This window comes from Salvelinus sp. IW2-2015, linkage group LG6.1 (genome assembly GCF_002910315.2).
Source record: "Salvelinus sp. IW2-2015 linkage group LG6.1, ASM291031v2, whole genome shotgun sequence".
Lineage (NCBI taxonomy): Eukaryota > Metazoa > Chordata > Actinopteri > Salmoniformes > Salmonidae > Salvelinus > Salvelinus sp. IW2-2015.
In genome coordinates, this window is record NC_036845.1 from 8,042,548 (window position 1) to 8,065,887 (window position 23,340).

The 23,340-nt window shown below is 40.3% G+C and overlaps 1 protein-coding gene across 2 annotated transcripts; it reads left to right on the top strand.

The window, feature by feature from the left end:
* Positions 1 to 7,176: 7,176 nt before the first annotated feature.
* LOC111964973 (ectonucleoside triphosphate diphosphohydrolase 3-like) lies at positions 7,177 to 21,690 on the top strand. 2 transcript variants are annotated; one of them, XM_023988874.2, is made up of 10 exons: positions 7,177 to 7,277; positions 9,253 to 9,372; positions 11,177 to 11,294; positions 12,892 to 13,051; positions 13,360 to 13,519; positions 15,216 to 15,446; positions 16,134 to 16,397; positions 16,514 to 16,624; positions 17,430 to 17,567; positions 21,295 to 21,690. In XM_023988874.2, the coding sequence occupies exons 2-10, from the start codon at positions 9,256 to 9,258 to the stop codon at positions 21,484 to 21,486; spliced, it is 1,491 nt and encodes a 496-aa protein (XP_023844642.1). In that variant the 5' UTR covers positions 7,177 to 7,277; positions 9,253 to 9,255; the 3' UTR covers positions 21,487 to 21,690. The 2 variants fall into 2 exon arrangements, with proteins under 2 accessions (XP_023844642.1, XP_023844643.1); XM_023988875.2 differs by having other exon boundaries at positions 7,266 to 7,341.
* The last annotated feature ends 1,650 nt before the right edge of the window (positions 21,691 to 23,340 follow it).

Here is a 23,340-nt window from a genome sequence, read left to right on the forward strand (position 1 = left end):
CTTTCTGAAGGCACTGTACATGTAAACAGGAGTAATGCTGACTAGTAGCAGGATAAATAGATACATGGTAATGGCAATCAATAATCAAAGAACGGCAGTGTAATGCTGGTAAAAAATCAAATCAATAATCATTTCAGAAACAGCGTAGGTGTAAGGAGGTGTAAGTGTGCGTCAGTTATCTGTGAGGGTATATGTGTGTGTGTGCGTGTGAGTAGGAGTGACAGTGAAGGTGTGTYTTTGAGTGGGTAGAGACCTGTGGATGGGCATAGAGTCCGTGTGGATAGTCTTTGTGAGAGGGAGAGCAGTAATTGTTAGCCATTTAACAGTCTTATGGCCTGGGGATAGAAGCTGTTTAGGAGCCTGTTGGTCTGAGCCTTGATGCATCGTTACCGTCTGCCAGATGGGAGCATGGAGAACAGTCCATGTCTCGGTTGTCTGGAGTCTTTTGCAATTTTTCGGGCCTTTCTCAGACACCGCCTGGCATGTACTGTACGTCCTGGATGGCTGGGAGCTCGCCCACACTGATGCTCTGGGCCGTCCGCTCCCTCCTCTGCCTTTCGGTCAAGGGCGGTGCAGTTGCCATACCAGACGGTATTACAACCAATCAGGATGCTCTTTAATGTAGGCCATGATCAGCTCCTTGGTCTTAATGACATTGAGAGAGAGTTTACTGTCCTGGCACCACACTGCCAGGTTTATGACCTCCGCCCTTAGTGAAACAGAAAGCCCATGTTGTGCGCAGGAAGTTAAACTGCAAGTGATAGATGCAGATGTAAGTTACACACAGCCTTCCAGCATCCACAAAGTTGTATTAAAAACTGTTCCCAATCCCAAATGTCCCTGTAATCCAGCGTGGCCATTTCCCTATTCGACATTGTTAATTGGTAGTAGACTAGATAGATAATGTGTTTCGACACTGTCACAGACCCGAATGGGAAATCATTGCAAGTCATAAGAAGCAAATGTAATTTACAGTCATAGCTATATCGGAGAACTAGCGTATCCTGTTTGAGCTTGCGTGTAATGCTTGTGTTGAACTGTGCTTTGATTGCTGTAGTACCACATTGAAATGAGATTAGCACAAAGTGCCCCAGTCATTTAATGCTAATGAAGGTTAGTATTTCACAACTTTACATGCAAAGCCTATTACCTATTGTACTATGTAACATCCTTTAAGGAGAAGCTGCTTCAGTAATATATTAGAAGTAAGGCTGAAATATATAATGCATTATGATGCTGTTATAACAAGAATAATGAACTTGTATAAATAATTATAATAACATGTAATAAAATATTAAACCTGTTAGCATCAAACAGGCTTCTACCCCAGGTTTTTAAATGCATCGTCTACACATGGGGGACATTAGCAACATACTCTCAGATGACTGATTGTATATAACAGGAGAAAACGGTTCAAATGGGGGTAGATGTCTAGTTGATATCAGACCTAGGTTCAAATAGTATTTGAAATCTTTAAAATACTTATACTGTGTTCGACTGATCTTGCCTGGCGCAATGGAATCATTKAAATCAATGGAATAGTCCTGAATTCGCAAAKATCTCCTATCTGGCACTCCAGGCAGCCTCAAGCAAACTATCAAAGTATATGAAATATAACAAATATTATTTGAACCCATATCTGGTGGATATCATGGATGAAATGTGGGCCTACTCGAAACAAACTGTATTTTCTGAGTCATTCCACATTTCTGAGTAGTTGGGTACTTCATGGAATATACAGTGCCCTTTTCTTCTGATACATTGAACTGCTGGCTATCCAATGCTCCTCTAATAATACTGTCTTTGTATTGGGAGACACATATAATGTACACACAGTAGAGATGTATCTAACAGTCGCATTTGCCTTACATCATTACATACTTTTCAGGAGTTAGTAGGCTACAATGTTAAGATAATGTTGGTAAGGTAACCTAACTTAGATAGATTTGAATTCAGGAATTCTGTKCCATAGCCTGGTATTGTATCGTGTTCCACTGTTTCAATATCTCATAACGTCATTATGAGAAAATAGCATTTTCAGAAAGACTAATTTGATACCTTAAATGTTGTTCTAGACTGAATTAACTTGTTAGAGGCCATTTTAATGGCAGTAGTCTCATAATTAATTGATAGTTGATTCCTAGCGCTGCTGGCCCCAGAGAGACCATATATGATCTGTCTCTTCTCTAATGATCCTCTTTGATTAGCTTATCCTTCTGTTTTCTTTTGTGGCTCCTGACAGTCACCCAACCGAGGATCCAAAGAGCTTTCTGTTCTAATTGATCAGGCCACAAGCAAGACCACATACTATTCACACTAGTGTCTTCTCCGAATGGGGAGTTTAGTGCACTCTGAGAACATTGGGTTCAATGTCATTAATTTTGGGGTCTATTCCTCTGTGGATTTCAGATGTTGTAATGCAGTGTTAATGTAGTGAGGGTGATGCTGATGAACTGAGATAGAAGAATTTGAATAAAAAGGTCAACGGAAAGCCCTGTTATGAAAACAATGCATGGAGCATTTTGTAGTTGCAATGCCATCAAAACAGTTATGTTCCAAAAGGTAAATCACAGATGTTCTCAGTAGATATTGTTGCAATGTACGTTGCATTTCAGTGCYCAGCGTTTTTACGCTTGCATTGCATGCATTGTTTACTGCAGGCATTTTCTGTAGGTAGAGCTTYTATTAAAATTGTAAGACAACCGCGTAACTCKTCTTGAGGTAAGACAACGCTTCAGTTTGGGTTAACATTTTGAATAATTATGATAAAACAACTGCAAAAAATGTCTTTAACTCTCACAGTGAAAGATGAGCACACACACACACACTCCATCAATTTGCGTTGCTAACTGAATTAAAGTTCACAATCTAAAAGACTGATGTTCGCAYMAGCTATTGTTTGTGTGCAGAGCTATGAAGACAGAAAGCTTCAGTCAGTATAGGAGATAGTGGAGCCTTGCTAGCTTTCCTGCATCTTCCTCCTAAATCTAATCGTAAGGAGCTGCCTTTCCACTTTCCTCAGACAGACGGGTGTCAGATCACACTCCCAGTAGCTAAAWATACCCCAGTAAGTCTCTCTGCATGATGAATCACAAATCAAATTCAGTTTGATCATCGCCCCTTGCTTTGTATTGTACTCAGCCTTGGACCACACACGAGTCTAGTAGATTTCAATGCAGGCAGCAGTAGTCTAGTTAGCTGTCTTTGTGTGGTACTTTCGACACTGCATACTGTTACTGTAGGCTATCAAAGGAAGCCTGTCCAGCCTGCCCTTCTGAGTGCTGTTTGAGGTTTATTTGTCCATTGATCTGGACAGCAGACTACAGCAGCATATGCAGCCTCCCTTATGACAGGTCCATTGTCATGTGGTCTGTGCATTTCCCAGAACATAAGTTCCACATCATAACACAGCAAAGCTTCTCGGTTTTCCACAGAGTGCTTCAAAATACACTGTTATGGTGCATGTTCAACTGTTTGTGTGTGTGTGTGTGTTAACTGTCGCTTCTGACAACCCCATGCTGAGGCATGTTCATGTTGCCCATAAAATTCTCATTCACCTTGGTTAGAATGGTTACTGTAAAGAGACCGTCCGGCTGGAGTGGTGTTAAGGTGCCAAAATACTGGACAAAAGGACTGTACACCGTTGCAACTCTTTTCAATTGAGAATAAAGTAGAAAAAATTAAGAAACTTGAAATACCTTGTCCATCAAACAACCAAGGAAGAAASTCAACCCTTGCACASGCATGTTAGCATTAGCATGACTGGGAGGCAGCCCAGCTGCTCTCATTACAAATCCTGTGGTTTTTGTGTGGTAATTTGTTGGTGKCACATTTTGTGGTAATGTTTGTGGTAATGGTAAACTGTGTGGTAGCTGTATGCCACTGGTATTGTTTGACTAGGACGATATGGTCCTAATGTASATTTTGGCTAACTACTTGTCCAGTGCTAACTGAAACAATAAAAATGAGTTTAAACCAATGAAACCTATTGACATAATGTCATTAAAATCAGATGGGAAAAAACATGGCTGTAAAGTATTCATTACAGCAACAACAAAGGATTTAACTCTTTACATTATTATATTCAAATGTGTTTTTCCCTGCCAAGCAGTTTTATTTCAGTTGACAGTTTGTTTCTAACATTTGGCTTAGTCTTCACCTCCACCCCTGGATGCAGACGCATTACTTTCTCTGAAAAATATAAGGAAAGACAGTATATAGATCAGGGTTCATACACATTTTGACAGATGGAATGTCATGTCTTCTCCATTACTTTTTAACCACATTTCCATGACCAATAATTGGTGGATCTCTATGTATATATGAAAAAGTAAGCGTAAATGTGGTATTAAAGGGACATTTCAAAAGTGTTCAACTTCTTATTCATCCTATCCAGCACCACCTCAACCTTAACATTTGTGAAAATGGCGAGTTTCAATGTTTTGTAGCAAAAAAGCTAGAGAAAGATAAGTGTTTCCAATAACATCCTCAACTAATTAGTAGACAATTAGTAGGCAATGCCTACTCACAATTGGTCAAAATCACACAATGCKCACTGATGATGTTTTTGGAAGACATCTTCCTCTATCATTTTAACTACAAAACATAGAAATGCACCATTTTMACATATGTTTATGTTCTGGTGGTGGTGGATATGGTGAATATGAAGTTMAACAATTATTACGTTTCCCTTTAACAATGCGAGGCTGCTCTCTGAATTCATGCATCATATCCTGCCATTGTTCCCTTGAGCAAGGCACTTAACCCGCCACAAAGTAATTTAACTGCACTGTTAGTTAGGCTACTGTATAAAACACATGTGATCAACCCTAGCTACTGAGTGTACAGGCTTTGATCCAACCCTGAAACACACCCGAGTCTGTTAATCAAGGCCCTTTTGAGCAGATCTTTTTTTTTGAATGTGGTGTGTTAGCGGGAGGCTGTATCAAAATTTCAGGTGAACAAAACAAAGTATATACCAGCATTGGCCAACCTTGCTCCACTGATCCCTGATATACTGGGTGAGCAGACTTCTATTCCAACCCAGCAATAGCACACTTGATTATCAACCCATTAGGTTCCATAAGTTGAATCAGGTGTGTTAGTGCTGGGCTGGAACAGAAGCTTGCACACTCAGCAGACATCCTGGAGTAGGTTTGGCCTGCTCCAGTTGTAATAGGGTTATACATTGTGTCACTTTTAACTGTATATAGCATTTGGTAACATACAATCTTAGAATAAAAGTTGCTATCTAGAACCTAAAAGGGTTCCTCCTCTGTCCCCATAGGAGAACCCTTTGAAGAACCCTTTTTGGTTCCAGGTAGAACCCTTTTGGGTTCAATGTAGAACCATTTCCACAGAGGGTTATACATGGAACCCAAAAGGGTTCTACTACGGGGACAGCCGAAGAACCCTTTAGGAACCCCTTTTTTCTAAGAGTGTAGGTATACATATAACCCGGTAAACAAGAAAATAGCCTTAGTCACTTGGGACATTCATTGGGACCTCTTCATCTGAAGACAGGCTTTCATACTGTAGCTCTCCGGTTCTGAGGACAGAAAACATCACAAAGAAACAGGCTTCATTATACAAAAATTAGACAGGCACTGAATATTATATTGCTATTATCTCTCTGTCCTAATAGTTTCCCTTACTAAGGACTGGAACTGGAGAATCTTTTCACAGTGTCCTCCCAGAAAATGACCTGCCGTATCCAATAGCCTACTCTCTCCCTTTTCTGACAGCTGGAGCTGCAGTCCTTTCACCCTATTCCATGGCATCTACATGCATTTGTGGCTTGTGGTTTACCTTACAATTCTAAGAACGTCAAGTTAGCTAGCTAATAGGAAGTTAGCTAGCTGATGATATTTCATTCACTTAGCTCCACAGTAAAGTTAGCTAGCTAGCAGCTCATACACTGTCTGTTTGCTTTACTTTCTCTATCAGGATATTACAGCATTGGTTCTACTCTACACTCTTAACAGTAAAAGTGCCTGGAAGAAACTTTTGTTGTTAAAAGATTGCCACACCAGTGGAACCTTTCCAGGTCAAAAAGGTTCCATGAGGAACCCCTCTGAGAAGGGTCTTCAATGAACCTCTGTGTAAAAGTACAAACCGCAACCTTTTTGTGATGGGAGAGGTCCAATTTTGAACCGTTTTAATAATATATTGTAGAGGCGGTAGCCTATCAGAAGATTGGAGGCATGGCTTTCAGGTAGTTACTTTTGGCCACCCGTTAGAGTAAATGTCATTCCTGTTCATCATGTTAAGTTTGTACACGGCAAATGTCTATTTCCTTGAATATTTATGCATAATACATATTCCAATATAATATTAATAAGGTTGCTGATTACATATTGTCATAAAAAAGTAATTATTCTAATTTAAGGATTTGCATAAGCTCTTGAGGAATTCATYCACCTTTGTAGGCCTCAATGAAGCTACAAAACTGTCAGTGTTCAACCTGAACATGCAATGACAATACAACAGAACAGATGAACAGATGAACAGGAATGTAATTTACTCTAACGGGTGGCCAAAAAAGGTATATATGTAAGCCACGCCCCTACTAAGCCACACCTCCAGTCCAGGGTTCCTCCAGGAACCATTTGCTACAGGAACTCATCAACCAACCAAAGGTGCAAATATGAACAAGTGACTCGCAATGGTTCCAGGGGTTCKTTGAGGATCTCCAGGGTTCCTCGAGTCACCACAAATTCTAAGAGTGTACTGTACTGTATGTTAAATAGGTTGGGTTGATTCACCTCACCTGTGTCGGGCGGTAAAACTAAACTTTCTACAGTGTACCCGATATTTGGTCAAATCCTAACTTCTGCTCCATGCATTGTTTTCTTCACTGGGCTTTCCGTAGACCTTTGCATTAAGTCCTCTGCCTTGTGTTAAAACAATCAATCAATAACCTCCCACCCAACTGCAATCTGTGTATGAGAGTGATCAACTGTAAATATTTAACTCAGGTCGTTATTGCAAAAGAGAATGTGTTCTCAGTGACTTACCTAGTTAAATAAAGGCTGTTGTGTGATAGATTATCTCTATTGTCATTTTCTCCTAATATAAGTTCAACAAACATCCCACCGCTTTCTTGATATTGMTCTTCTCAGATGGGAGGGGCCTCTGTTGGGTGTTGCTGGCCTGTGCTTGAGGCCCCTCCCTCTTGTTAGGCTGATCAATGAGGAATGAGGAGCTGTATTCTTCAGAACACTTACTTATGCTCTGCTGCTTCCAACTGACGAAGGAAGATCCACACTCACTCTGAGGTAAGCTAACAGATCTACTCATTCATCCAGAAAAGACCAGGGGGGATGTATTGTTATCAGCAGGGTAAGATACTGTGTGAGATTACTCATTCTGACCTTTCATATTTAAGCCTATAACTTTTCTATCTGTTTTTGTGTGTATTGCAATTCATTTGAGTAATTCAGTGAAGGTAATGTAATAAAGATCAATTAATAATAACAATACGCTTTATTCCAATTTTCTATTTTCCTTTGAAGGAATACAGCTTCAAACCATACTATGTTAAGCTAAGCAAATATTGAACTTTAAGAGATGAACAAAATGAACATGCATGTTTAACTAGGTAAAGAGGTGCAGAAGGACAGGTTTTGTCTTATTCCCAGCACCACAGCAAGAAACACTGTCTTGGTGTGCATGTTCTCATGGAACTCTTTAACCGTAGCAAGTCATGTGAATAAAAACATWGCTGGGATTGTGCCTTGCCTTGGGGCGGAAACTGCTCAGTAGAGACGGAGAATAGTAAGGTGCTTGGGGCACAGTGCCAACAGGTTGGGGTAGGTCAACATCTCACCCTCAGACACTGAAGGCAACATGATACATAGAAAGCAGCGGTATAATACATTCTCATTGTTCCCAATGAAAGATTATTGGTTAGTTAACCTACTGAATCGATATGCATTCTYCTTCAGTATACACATTTCTCAGGACAGTTAATACACTGTGGTTTGTATTATCTCCATGTAAGAAGATGACAACGTGTTCTGTATCTGAATTCATTCAAATCAGTGATTATGTAAGCTCTTTCAAAACAGGTAGGTCTAATGCTTTGTGACCTCGATTTTTTGTATACTCCATATATTTGTTGTTGGCTACTTTGTAGTCATCCTTGACATAAGGATGCAGTTACACCAGTGGTTACCAAGATGGTCTGAATTAAAAGGTCAGAGGTTAGGAATGTAGCCTTGTATGAAACTTCATGTCTTTCAGCAGGCAAAAACTTAGAGTTGAGTGTTTTTTGGGGGGGTGGCCAATATTACCACTGCACTACATTACATATCAGATCCCTATGCAATTAGAAAAGGTCTACAGCAGGGGTACTCAACTCTTACCCTACGAGTTCCGGAGCCTGCTGGTTTTCTGTTCTACCTGATAATGAATTGCAAGCACCTGGTATCCCAGGTCTAAATCACTCCCTGATTAGATGGGAACAATGACAAACTACAGTGGAACTTGTTTTGAGGTCCAGAGTTGAGTTTGAGGGGCCTACGGTATTCTTTTAAGAAAGAACAACAGACTTGTTGTTAATTTAACATTAGCAAACATCCCTGACAAGGTGTGAAACACATTGGATTACCTCTGAGTTTGTGAAAGGCTTCAGCTCTGGAAATAGCTCCCACAGAGTCTTTCATCTCACAAATGACAACTGTGACTAGTGTGCTTGTTCAGAGAGATAAACAGAAACAGTCACTTTATGGCRATACTAGACCACTGACAGTCCTGTAGCTGATGACACAATGCCTAAGTCCCAAATGGCATCCTACTCCCTGTATAGTGCACTCATTTTGATCAGGGCCTATAGGGCTCTTGTCAAAAGTAATGCACTATGTAGGGAATAGGGTGCCATTTGGGACGTACACAACAGGTGATGACACTGACACACAGAAGAAAGAGATACTGGTGATATAATTGCTGTATTTATCGGCAGTTGCAAGCATGTAATTACTGTGTCATAACCGTTTATAACCACACGTTCTCAAAAAAACWAAACAAAACAAAAAACAGACAGTGTATTCAGCTTATCAACCAGCTTATTATTAGAATCAGGTGTGCTAGATTATAGGGTTGGTGCAGAAACCTATAGGATGGTAGCGCTCCAGGAACAGGGTTCAGCATCCCTGCTTATTGCATTGGGGCTTGTTCAGTCTGTGTAAGACCTAGACAACATGATAAATGTCAAATGTCAACAGCTAAAACATGCTGTCCTCTGCCCTACAGGAAATGGCATGCAAGTTTGGGACATCTCTAGCTTTCTTCTTTCTCCTGGCAAGTCTGGCTGTCATCATTACAATATCCGTGATCCAGGGTCATAAGCGTGTCTTTGAGTCACGTCTGAAGGTAAAAACAACAAGCACATTCCTGATCCTTCTCTGCTCAAATAGCTGTATTGACAGTGTGAAGCATCTGCCAAATGACTCAAATGTAAATGTATTACCTCGTATTAACCCAGACATCAAGACAATCATCACAAYCAGAAGGTGACAGATCAGACTGGGTCTCTACAGCCTGTTTAGGAGTCAGGCCAAACTACAGTGAATGGGGGCAGTTAGCATAGATGGCATTATAAAGACCAGGGTGGTTTGTATTCGTGTTGGGGAAGCATTTGCTGCGAGTGGGACACACTCAAAAGGAAGGACGAAGGGACACTTGAATAGTTGACTTGATACAGCTTTGGGTAACAGGGTTAATACATGATTTCTTATTAATCAAAAGATGACTAACGTTTAATAACTCTGTGAAATGAAAACCAATCACCTTTAGTCAGCACACCAGGTGCTGACATTGCTTGACACAATGGAATGGTACTAATGGAAGTAGTCCACAAAAGTGCAAACCTTGCCCATCTACCACTCCAGGGCAGGCTCAACCAAACACTCAAAGATAGCAAATACTTGGCCTGTTTTCAACCAAACACTCAAAGATAGCAAATACTTGGCCTGTTTTCAACCAAACATTCAAAGATAGCAAATACTTGGCCTGTTTTCAACCAAACACTCAAAGATAACAAATACTTGGCCTGTTTGAATCCAGGTCTGAGTCTGGAATATGTATTATTGCTGCCTTTTTTATTTGATTAGGATCCCCATTAGCCAACACCAATGGCAACAGCTAGTCTTACTGGGGCCTGACACATGACATTTACAATTTACATACATTTAAAAACAATAACATGTAGTGTGCYTATGTGTTTGCATCTATCAGTATATGTCAGTACATACACACAKAAAATACACAATCAGTCCTTTCGGACTGATGTGAGGACAAACTTGAACCAGAATCTTGTTCCAGAGGGCAGATCAAAACATTTCTATGGATTTGTCTTCATGCCTGAGTGAGTGTTTCCTGTGTTTACAGAGTAGCTGCATTTTTTATGTATTCACGTTCTGTCCCTGTTCTCAGCTTTATGGAAGTAATAATCATACCATAATGGAGTGCAATCATTGTGCTTCTAGCCAATCAGGAACGGAGTGCAACAATTGTGAGGTATTTGATGGACTGTACTTTAGGGGATAGGGGTTGTTTACCATAACATACATTATTGCCTTTCATTATACAACGATTATGTGCGTGCCACTGCATCATTTKTTCATCTAATAGAATCCTCCTACTCTTGGACAGCAGTAAAGACTATGTTTTCACTCCTTAMGTTCAGAGCCACTACAGCTGTTTCAATTGACTTTGACCAGTTTCGTTGCAGGAGGGAAATAATCCTTCAGCAGGAGGATTTGATCATTCAAAAAAAGAAAAACGGATCATTTCTAACGGGAAATTCGTTTTGATAGGCTATAATTTAGGTGTAGCCTATGGTTGCATTTCGGATACACTTGTATATCATAGTAGAGATCAATATCTATCTTGTGTTATTAAGCTATATYAAACAAAAGTTGTGTATGGCTGCATTTCAGATACATTTCTGTACATTTGAATGTTGCAGCAGTAGGACCTACAGTAGTAGGACATTTATTCTGTCTGGTGCTTTAGCGTTTGAGTGAGCGAGAGAGAAAGAAAACTGRGGGTTTTCGGTGAATTAATCGTAAGGCTTAMCTGCGACAACAAAGTGATCAAATTAAGACAAAACATCTGTATATGAACTAGCATCTTGYATATGTAGTGTGATTMRCCTGCTCTCCTCTGTGTGCAGTATGGCATAGTAATCGACTCAGGCTCCTCCCGCTCTACTGTGCATCTGTATCAATGGCCAGCCGAGAAGCAAAATAACACTGGAGTGGTGAGCCAGACACTCAGATGCATGGTCGCTGGTGAGTCTGCATGTTTTTTTTATTTTTTTTATTGGCCCAACCCTCTTCAGAGGACTAAAGTAACTTTATATTCACAGCTATTTTGTGAAATAGACATTTTACATACATGCACAGTATTACAAAAACATAAATATATTTTTGGGATAAACACATTAAATGTGGATACATAGTACTGAGACATATCCGGTGTACATGATAGMGTTTTCGGTCCTAACTATTATAGAGCATGAGCTTTTAATCCCACCCCTCAGCTACTCTCAGCCCATCCCACCTATCTCCGTACACCACCCTCTTGATTTCCATGTGACATATATTTGTCAACTGCGCTGTGATGACTTACATCAATTCTGAACCTTTCCAATCGCCTAGTATCCACAAATTGTAAGTTAAAGATGAATATATTTGCTGAGAGTATTATCATATTGCTGATATATTGACTATTGCTTTCCAAATCGTCCAATGGTGCATTTTGTAGGGTTRATTTTAGATGAATGTTGTGATTTTTCAACCACTCCTGAACCTGTGACCACAACAAGCTARGTGGGGMCAAAACCAGAATAAATGATCTAATGATTCTGTCTCTTCSCAGCTAAAACCTGCAGAGCTGAGATGGTTGTATGCCTCATATACTGTATGRTGTATAACATTCTGTTGATGACAAGAATGTTGTATAATAATCGACATTTAAAAACGGAGTCTGTATGTTCATAATGAGATGCAGTGTCACTGGTGGGTCTGCATCGTAATGTAATGAACCCGACACATTCTCACACAGGTCACAATCTTGTCCTTTTTTAAATTGTGTTTTATGCCCTTTTCTCCCCAATTTCAATCTTGTCTCATCGCTGAAACTCCCCAGTGGGCTCGGGAGGCAAAGGCCTTAGACCGCTGCGCCACTCGGGATGCCCTTGTCCTCATCTTTTTTATGAAGATGCCATAATACATTACTTTTTGTAAAAGGACTTGCATGTGAAATGTGCTTATCCTCATACAGCCTGTCAGTTTCCGTGTGTCATACTCCTTGTTATATAATATGTTAAAGGGCAATTCCGCCACTTTTAAACCTCATATTCATKATCTCCAGCACCAACCAGTGTCTACATATGTGAAAAAGCGTGTTTCTATGATATGTGGTTAAAAAGATAAGAAGAAAGGTCCTAAAATAATGCTTCTCTGTGAAATCACAGGGTAGTATTAAAAGTTAAAAAACTGTGATTCTCAGAAGCAGCAACCTAAGTTTCTAGACCAATGGAGGGTATTTTCTTGCTCCCCCTGTCACCGTAAATCTCATAGTGTTTGAAGTTCACAGTTTTTCACTTTTGATGAAGCCATCYGGTAGAACTTTTTAACTTTARATTTTRTTCTACAAAACTTGTACCGTTTTCACAAATGTTGAAACTGGTATTGTGCTGGAGATAATGAAAATGAGGTTGAAAAGTGGTGGAGTTGCCCTTGAAGCACCTGGTTTAAAGCACTATAAATGTAATCCAGTTTTGTCTAGTGATGCAGTCTTGCTAGCAATCTAGTACACAATTTGCTTGTGACTTAGATAATACGTATTGTATGACTCTGAGCTCAGTCTGATTTGATTCCCTAGGCCCTGGTATCTCGGATATGTTAGTTGACAATGCACAGGACCAACAGTCCTGGGCGTCGATCAGAGAATGTATGAGCAACATCACAAAAATCGTCCCCGCAGACCAACACAATTCAACCGTCCTCTACCTTGGGGCAACTGCTGGGATGAGACTGCTACAGTGAGTTGTGGGTTTGTCTTCCTCCATTGTGAGCYTACCTCACCAATCTTCTAGGTATGGAGTCCTTTATAGTCTATCTGGCTGACCTATCTCTGTTMTTGCACTTTTGGGAATGGATCTATGGTAGATACAGAAGTAGACGTGTGCATGCACACATATACTGATCCCACACACAGAATACTAATAGGTTTTACACCATATTTAATCAACCTACTGTAGGCCTATTATTGATCTCTAAATTCTCTACTGGACTGGATATATACAACCTAATATACAACCTTAAAATGTATCTCTCTCTTGATTACAAGTTCACAGAATGAAACTAAATCCAATGAGATCTTAAGGAACCTGCAGAACTACCTCCAATCTCTGCCGTTTAACTTCCAAAACGCCTCCATCATGTCAGGGAAAGAGGAAGGGCTGTACGGATGGATCACCGTCAACTACCTGTTGGGAAACTTCCTGGAGGTACATTACAACTTTACATTAACTTCAAAACCTTTACAATAACTTAAACTACCTGATGGGAAACTTCCTGGAGGTACATTACAACTTTACATTAACTTCAAAACCTTTACAATAACTTAAACTACCTGATGGGAGACTTCCTGGAGGTACATTACAWCTTTACATTAACTACAAAAACTTTACAATAACTTTAACTACCGGATGGGAGACTTCCTGGAGGTACATTACAACTTTACATTAACTACAAAAACTTTACAATAACTTTAACTACCGGATGGGAAACTTCCTGGAGGTACATTACAACTTTACAATAACTTCAAAATGTTTACAATAACTTTAGAATGACCTAAATAACTCTTAGGCATACTGTATGTATATGTACTGATGTGTGGGTAACTGTCAGTATTGTGTGTAAATGTGTGTAGGAACAATTTTTAGTTCTATTGTTCTTCTGTTAATTGTGTGTAGTTCTATCCTTGAGCTGTTCTTGTCTATTGATGTTCTGTATTATGTCATGTTTATGTTTTATGTGGATCCCAGGAAGAGTAACTGCTGCTTCAGCATCAGCTAATGGGGATCAACCATAAAGACATAAAGAAATAATGGACATTTTAGCACAAAATCAATGTTTATATATATAAATGTAGGAGGTAGATCATCTTTAATATTGCAGATAGATTGTTGGTTATATCAGTGTAATAATTATATGGCAAGTAAAAAATCTAAACTGGATGGTTTTGAAGTAAAATATATTWAAAAAAATATATGGGGGATTGGAAATGATGCAGACAATTATTTCCAATCCCCCACATATTGTTTTTCTTATTTTTTAAATATATTTTCTTTCTTTCTTATTTGACCATAACCCTACCACCCCTCCCCCAATTGGAGTTAACTAATGGAAGACAATACTTAGGCTTATACTTCCAGATTATACATATTATATACATTTTACGGACACGGTACAATTTACATCAGTGATCTTTTATTTTATAAATGTTTTACCTTTCAGCTACCCTCAACCCCTCCCATTTATTTCTGAAAATCATCCAGTTTTGATTTCTATTTGCCATATATTCTTTAACTGTGCTGTGATGTTTCACAAAGCTACATATGTGCAGTATCAAAACAAGTGACCTAATGATTCTGTCTCTTCACAGCAAAATCTGCAGAGTTGGGATGGTATTTATCACCAATACATTCTATTGGCTGCAAGAATTTTGTATAATAATTTAAATTGAAAAARTCTTTGAATACAGTTTTGAATCCGGCATTGTTTTCTATGTCAATTAATAAACCATGTGCTATGGAATCAGCACATCGAAAATCTCTTCCCAACTATTTTGCAACCTGTTTGGCGCAGCTGTCATTTTTTTGTCCTTAAATGGAACTGGTATATACTTTTTTTATTGATAAAAAAGAATTTGACCAATTTTGGTCTTCAATGCAGGGCCGACAGACAAGTTCCTTAGCTTCTACAATGCTTAAAATAAGATGGTTTTGCGGCTCTATATGGAACCTTTTTGAGGGCCATGTATGAAGCGAGCCATTGAACCCTTAAATATAGCAACATTTATTCTAACAGTGTAGGGTTTTAATCAGAAAGCATTTATCATAATACAGTACAGTTCTTATCATTGTTTTTCATAAAGATCCCAATTGATTTGAAAACATCAATCTATCCTCTGGTTTGTAGAGAAACATATGGAACATGTGGGTGCGGCCTGCCGGAGGGAAGATGGTGGGCTCCATGGATCTAGGAGGGGCGTCCACCCAGATAGCGTTCACCCTCCCAGATCCCAACGCCAAGGGTACAGACATCGTACGGGTCTCCCTCTATGGCTACGAATACAACATCTACACTCACAGCTTCCTGTGTTATGGGAAGAACGAGGCAGAGAAGAGAGTCCTCGCTGCTTTAGTGAAGGTACAGTGTAAAGGAAATCTGGGTTTACTTCAAATAGTATTTGTTTTCTTCCAAATACCTGATTGGTCATGCCCGGAGTGCTAAATGGGCTGGGTTTGGAGTTTTGGGACAATTCCAGCACTAAAGAAAAATAAATCCTATTTGAACTCAGAATCTGTTATGATGTCATCCCTCACATTCGTTCCTGGCAGCATTGTCAACATGATGATGATGARGCTTTTATACTTAGCCAAGTGCCTTTTTATGTAATTAATGCAATCCTTCTAAGTCCATAAAACCCATTAATATCTAATTACCACATCCTAAGAAATCTGAGGACACCTGATTACCTTGATACTTTACTGTCTCTCGGAGATGAGGCAAAATGCATTATGGTATTAACCGTATTGATCTGTCCATTTCTATATGGTTTGCTTTGCAAGCTTGGTCGAAAAGTGTCTGTTTTGCTAGGATGGTAGATAATGCATGCACAACTGAAGACAACCATTTTGAGGAGACAACAATGTAAATAGTGGTCCCACTTTACTTATAGTTGTTCTTGTACCTGTGTAGCCTAGTAACGCTGTAATTACTACAGTAGAAAAGAGGTTCAAGCTCAGCTATTGATCCTTTGGATTCCTTCTTCATGAATGTTCAAGTGACATACTGTAAATACTTTTACTGTGCTCTGTTTGTCTCGCTGATCAGAACTCTGAGAACGCTACACATGTGACCAACCCCTGCTTCAATCTTGGTTACAACATGACTGTGTCGGCTGAGTCCATCTTTGGGACTGAGTGCATAAAAACGCCTGCCGACTACGACCCCAAGCAGATGATCACCCTGAAGGGGTCATCAGACAACGGAGCCTGTAGGGACGTGGTGCAATCCATATTTGACCTGACCTCCTGCACGAAGAACTGTTCCTTTGACGGAGTCTACCAACCATCCGTGGGACCCGGGGACTTTCTGGTACAGGCATACACACACACAGATGGACAGACAGACATGCTGTATATATAGGGCATATTTTGCAGTTATCTAATAAATATTGTGTCTGTCTGAGCTCCTAATCCATGTTCCCTCAGGCCTATGCTGGGTTCTTCTACACTGCTCAGGCTGTCGAGCTGAAAGGCATTTCACAACTGAACCAGTGGAACTCCTCTACCTGGGAATTCTGCTCCTGGGACTGGCCCACCGTGAGTCCATGTTGTTGTTGTAGTTGTTGGTGGTGATGGTAGTGGTCACTCTGCTCCATGGACTTGCCGACTGGGAGCCCTTTTACACTGACAGCTACTGATGTAGAATCTTAATTTGAGCCAGTGTGCTACAGCAGGAAAATAATCCTGCAGCATCAGGAAATYTGAATTATTATGTGGATTATAATTAATGGTATTTTTTGTAGGGGTTTATACATTTTTCGTTAGGGCAAATCAAGTCTGAAATTTCTAAGTGGAAATGACAAACTTTAGAAGCCTTTTAAAAACTAAAATACWCTACAAGTTTCTCAGCAACGAAAGTGATCAAATGAAGATCCTACATCTGTATAGCAATTTTCACATTTATAGCTGTSACAGYGAAAGGGAAGAGCATGACATTAGCTAAAATAGGGGTAAGCATAGAAGTAAAATATGAGTAAATAGATGTTCTATTTAATGATGTGGTGTAAGCTTACTCCACCTGAGAAAAAGTGACCAAGCATTCCGTGACTATTGGGATCTGTTGGTATATAAAAAAAAGTGGACAACAGGTCAACTGTACTGTACCATCTGAGGTTAATTTATGAGGACCTTTCCTGGGTGGTGTTTGCAATGGAACTACTGTASACACAGACAACAGATACATTGTTTGTAAGACAGGAGTGCTGCCCAACAATTATCTAGGCTATTGCAATGTATTATTAGAAATGTATCGTTAGAAGAAATGATTAGAATATTGCCTCAGCACATGGGAAATGTAATGGATAGACAAATGTAATGTTTGTTTGTTTTTCTTCTTTTTTAGCTCAAGCTAAAAAAGGCCTGGATAGCTGAAAAATACAGAAAGTCCTATTGCTATTCAGCACATTACGTCCAGACATTACTTGTAAATGGCTACAAGTTCAATAAAGACACTTGGAAACACATTGACTTCCAAAAACAGGTAAGTGTGGCAGAATACAGCCAGGTACCTTGGAGGTTCCAAACACGTGCTTCCAAATGAAAGTGCAAATATTGTCATAGTTTGTAGTTACGAATGTTTTCATGGTCATATACTGTACTGCAAAAAGAGAAACAAACAACTAGAGAGTGACTCATTCCATTGGAAACCAATATAAATGTTGGGTATACTATAATTAACAGAGGCCAAGATCTTGACAAGGAAGCGGTTAGAATCGTTTCCTATGCCCCCAGGAAATGGAACTTGTAATGGAAGTCCAGACTGGAACTTTCGGCTGAAGTCATTCAGTCTGTTAGACTTAATGAAGTGTAACATGAAGTATTTCTTTCAAAATCAAAGCACAATACAGACTGGTTACAGTAGCTTGTTTGACATTATGAAAAATGGGGGATTTGTCCCCCAAGATCCCAAGATGATGATTCTCTGTTTTTCATTCTTACAAACAAGCAAGCTACTGTCTCTCTGTCCTTTGTGTTTTGAGTGTCAGGAGAAATTGATGCCCTTCGTCCCATCATCAGAGGGGGTTGKAAGACATGACTTCTTCAGTGGAAGGGAAGACAGATTTTAGAGTAATTTTCTCCCTGGGGGGCATAGTTTGCCTCAATTATTTATAAACGGCAAACATTCTTCTAACTTGTAATGTTCGTTATGCATTGTTGTCTTTCAGCCTTTTCCAATAGACTATTGATGTTAAAAAAGCAGGCAGGTCACCCGTGATACAAGTCAGTATTCAACTTCCATCCATGTCTGAGGACGTCGAGAGATGACGTGGAAACCGGCCACTAGGGGCAACAGTGAGCGCTGTTATCGTCAAGTAGGTTTCGGTTTTGCTAGGGTGTTGTGGACGGGGATGGCGGATGGGCATAAGTATCTATAACTTCGAAATTTGACGTTTGAGAAACATGGAGGAACGTCTAATTCTGATGTGAGACTGTGAGAGCTTGTAGCAAAAAAMATATGATAGAGGATGCCAGAATTGTGAAAAGGGTCAGGATTTCTGAACTCCAAATCGACCACTAGCGCCTACTCTCCTGCCACTCATGTAGATCAGAGAGGATTGGATAGGTGGAAGCAGTAAGGAGATATTTCCACATAGCTAATCAGAAGGTAATATGAAGATATTGACATAATTTTTTATACTGTATCCATCCAATCCTATCAGATTGAATGTAGTGCCTAGGATGTAGAGGCTAGGTGACAATTTGGAATTGAGCAATAATCTGTTTTAAGTCTGTCTGTCCCATACATCTTGTTCATCCCATAGGCTGGGGTGTATGAGATAGCGTTTTATAGGTGTGGCAGTGAAGCATTTGAGATTTTGCAAAGATGGGTTTAAGCTTCCTCAACTAAATAAACAGAGGCAATGCATTCCATGACTACTGGGACTACTGTAGGTATTTAACTAAGGAGAACAGGTCAGTTGTGCTGAACCATCTGGGGTTCATTTGTGAGGACCTCTGTCTTTTCAGGGGCGGCAGGTAGCCTAGTGGTTAGAGTGTTGGGCCAGTAACCGGAAGGTTGCTGGATTGAATCCCTGAGCTGACAAGGTAAAAATCTGTTGTTGTACCCCTGAGCAAAGCAGTTAACCCATTGTTCCCCGGCGCCAAAGACCTGGATGTTGATTAAGGCAGCACCCCACACCTCTCTGATTCAGAGGGGTTGGGTTAAATGCGAAAGACACATTTCAGTTGAATACATTCAGTTGGACTTGGTAGGTATCCCCTCTTCACTCTGTTTTGTCTGTCCCCTAGGTTATAGAGGACAGTGGTATTCAAAGGTGGTGTTGACAAATTTAAAATTAAGAGTACATTCTATTTTATGGGACAATATACAAACGTTTTTAAGAAAGATCACTTGAAACCTATAATTTTATTGAATAAATGTATTTTATAAGAGAGCTGAACATTTTATGAATTGAAGGTTATTTGGTGATGTGAAAATCAAAACGTACTGATTTTAAGGCTGTATCGTTAGATTTGGGGTAGGGTGGGATCGCCATAATTTCTAACGAAGAAAATGGGCCACCCAGAATATCAGGTGAAAAAAGTCCCAACTGAAAAAGTTTGAATACCATTGGTGTAGGGGTTAGGGGTCAGTATTCTGTCTGTTTTAAGTGAGTCTGTCTTTCTTCATGCAGTCTTGTCCATCTCCTATGGTGTAATCTCTTGTAGGCAGACAACATAAACATAAATGCTATGTTTAAACATGGGCACCGATGGCTAACGAACAGCAATAGTTCCAGTGCTTAGGTTTTTCGTCACTGGTTATTTGGACAAATCACGATTTCACAGGTGTTAGCATCTTTGGAATTTCAGAAGGTGAGGGGACATTCAGAGGGGACATTCAGCCAACAGACTTGCCCATAACTTGCAAAAAGAGAGGGTGGAACTCCTCGTTCGTCCTTGTTTTATCATCTTTTCATCTCTTCGTATGGGACCCAGAACTTAATCGAGAAGCTGACCAAAGAATTTAGTTTTGGGCTAACCGAGATTACCTAGGGTGTAGGGCAGGGAAGACTAAACTGTGGCCCGTGGGCCAACGTTTGGTTTGACCCGCCAGAATATATATATATTTTTTTTGGGGGGGGGGCTTAGTCAGAGTTAGAAAAGTAGAATAAACAAGGTGCAATTTCGAAATTTGGTAGTGCATTAGCAGTCTACAGCTCTACTAGTAATCATCACCAAATTACAGTCCGGGCATGTGCCCACAAGCCCTGACCGCTAGGGGGCCTCCATTGATTTTGTTAGTCACTCAGAAAACATATGAACATGGCATAAGTCATGGCAAAATGTGTAGAATGGCGGGAAATTCGCTTTAAAACTGCAACAACAACAAACAAAAAAACTCATGGCAAGATGTGTAGAATTTCAGGATATTACCTTTGAAACTGCAACATTTTCTCACCGTCCTATGGAAACATGAGTAGAATTGCAGAGAATTTACTTTAACACTGCAAGAAACAAAACAAAAATACTACCAAGAGAGGGGGGCACTAAAATGTTTTGCCCATGAGGTGGGTGGGCCTCCCATCCAAATCTTGATTAGGGCCCCCAAAATGGTGCTTCATTTAAACTTGGCAGCAGTTTCTGTGCCACAACAGTTACATTTTTTCATTCATKTTTAATACTGGTAATAAGAATGTGTTGATAGGTGTCAAGTTATATGGCTACAATTTGATTAATGTTTGAAGTGTGATTTTATSATCGCTTACTAAAAAMCTATTGTTTAAATACCCTAAAAAACMATTGTTTACCTTTTATTTTTCAAAATAGATAATGTTTATTTGTTCGGCCTGCGGCCCACCACTCAGATTATATTTTGGCCCACCAAGCCCAAAAGTTTGATCACTTCTGGTGTAGGGGCTATGGTGTAGAGCAGGGGTTCCCAAACATTTTTGGCCTGTGATCCCATTTTTGTTTGCCACTSCACCATGCTAAAAAAGTGATGTAATCAACGGCCAATATTAACTTTTTAAATTGTTGCTATGACAGTTTATTACAAATGAGTCTGTCTGTCTTCAAACTGTCTTGTCAATTCTCTACTGTGTGGTGTGCCCTCTAGGGGTCGGCAGGGGGGCACAAGGGTAAAATGACCTGAGTGAAAAAGTCTGGGAACCCCTAGTCGACAGGTGTACGGGCTCGTGGTCAGTAGTCTGTTTTAAGTGAGTGTCTGTCTGTCTCTCCTCATGCTGTCTCTCTGTCCCCTCCAGGTACATAACACAAATATAGGCTGGAGTCTGGGCTACATGCTACATACATCCAACATGATCCCTGCTGAGGCCAAGCTGGTGCGTCTGCCCATGGCCAACTCTGTGTTCGGTGGCCTCCTCTTCCTCTTCACCGCCCTCACCATCGTCAGTGTCATGTTCCTGATCATCAAGGCTGTGCGCGCCTGCTACTGACCCCCACTAGAGGGCAGAGTGTTCAAATTACAGTTAAACCTAGAGTTGCAAAATTACAGTAACTTTCCCAAAATGTGTTTTTTCCAGAAATCCGGGTTGGAAGATTCCTGGAATCAGGAGGGAATGGAATCCTCCAACCAGGCTTCTAGAAAACCTTGGAATTTTGGGAAAGTTACAGAATATGTACAACCCTAGTTACACCCGATGGAGGAAAGTGCTTCTGGTAGTGTTACACCCCTGAAAAAGGGGAGAAAGAATCACGAGATTGATAGGTTAATGTTTACTCATTGACTCCCTATCTGGCCTCCTAACAGGTAGGGGGCATAGGCACAAGGCGGTGACCGAAACATAGGCTGCTGTAATGTCTCCTTAATCTGAGCAATCTCTGCACTGAGACCTTTTAGAGAAGCTACACCTGTTCTAAGTTCAGCTAACTCTGTTAACAGTTCTGCGGGTATCTTAACTTCGGCTTCCTCACAGGACACTTTGTGGATGGCGTATCTTCTAACTGGACTACACTTACATGTGTAGCAGGCTGTGGGGCATGAAACCGCTTTTTGTTTCGTCTTTCATACTCATTAGCACAAGCAATGTTAAGCTTCTCTAGCAAAACCTCATCTGATGTTTCGCTATCTAGCAGGAGAGGCTGCATGTCTATCCTGATACTTCACTCTGGAGACCTGTAAGGACTGTGTGTAAACACATGCGCTGGACTAGAGCAGGTCATATTTAAGCCCTGATTCTGACTCCTGGATGCAAACAGTACTTTTTGCCTCAAATCTAAGACGCGCATCAGGAAGCTTTGAGGGTCTCTTTCTCATGCTGTGCTTCTGAAGCTAGCTTTTGAAAGCTCTGTTGCACTCTTCTCTTGGAAGTGGGAACGCAGGATACATCTAAGTGTGGGAAGAGTTAGCTGGGGTTACCTTCCAAGTAACTGCGTAGCTTGTAGCCTGGAGAAATAGCCCTGACTACTGCGTCTACTATTTCTACCTCAGATAGCCTCTGTTAAGTCCACTCTCGATCTGTGGGCAAGGCTGAAAAAATCAGTTTATCTTTCTGGCCCGGTTCACCTATCTGACCAAATTTTAAACTCTTTGCGCCAGTATAGCTGGCTGTGCAATGGTGTGTCACACCCTGGCCTTAGTAATCTTGTTCTTTATTATTTTAGTTAGGTCAGGTGTGACATGGGGAATGTATTGTTTTGTTAGTTTCTTAGGTGGTTGTATGGTTTAGGGGTTAAATAGAGTAGATGGGTTGTGTTTAGTATAGGTCTAGCTGTGTCTATGGTTGCCTGAATGGTTCTCAATCAGAGACAGATGTCATTAATTGTCTCTGATTGGGAGCCATATTTAAGGCAGCCATAGGCACTAGGTTAATGTGGTAATTGTCTATGTTGAACGTTAGTAGCTTTGTGTGTGCACTTTCGTTTATAGCTTCACGGTCGTTTGTTTTGTTTTTGTTGTAAGAGTGTTTCGTTTCGTGTTACGTCTTCTTCAAAATAAAAGGAAGATGTATTTCTCACACGCGCGCCTTGGTCTCCTCACTACGACGATCGGACAATTGGGTGAGAGCGCACACTCCCTGAAGATTGCATGGGTTGGGGCTGACGCAGAGAATCACTGGCTTTGGCTGAAGTAATCTGCTCAGTTCCCACCCTTTGTTGTGGTTACAGTTCTCAGTTCCTCTATTCTGTGATGTATTCCGGCTGTTTCAATATCATGTCAGGTTCCATGTTTTGTTATCTATGCCACTGATCATCTCTGTCATTTTGTCTTTAAGTAGCAACAATCGACATGCCGCCATCTTCTAACTCTGCAATTTCCTCTCTTTCAAGGAACATCATAATGTGAGTCA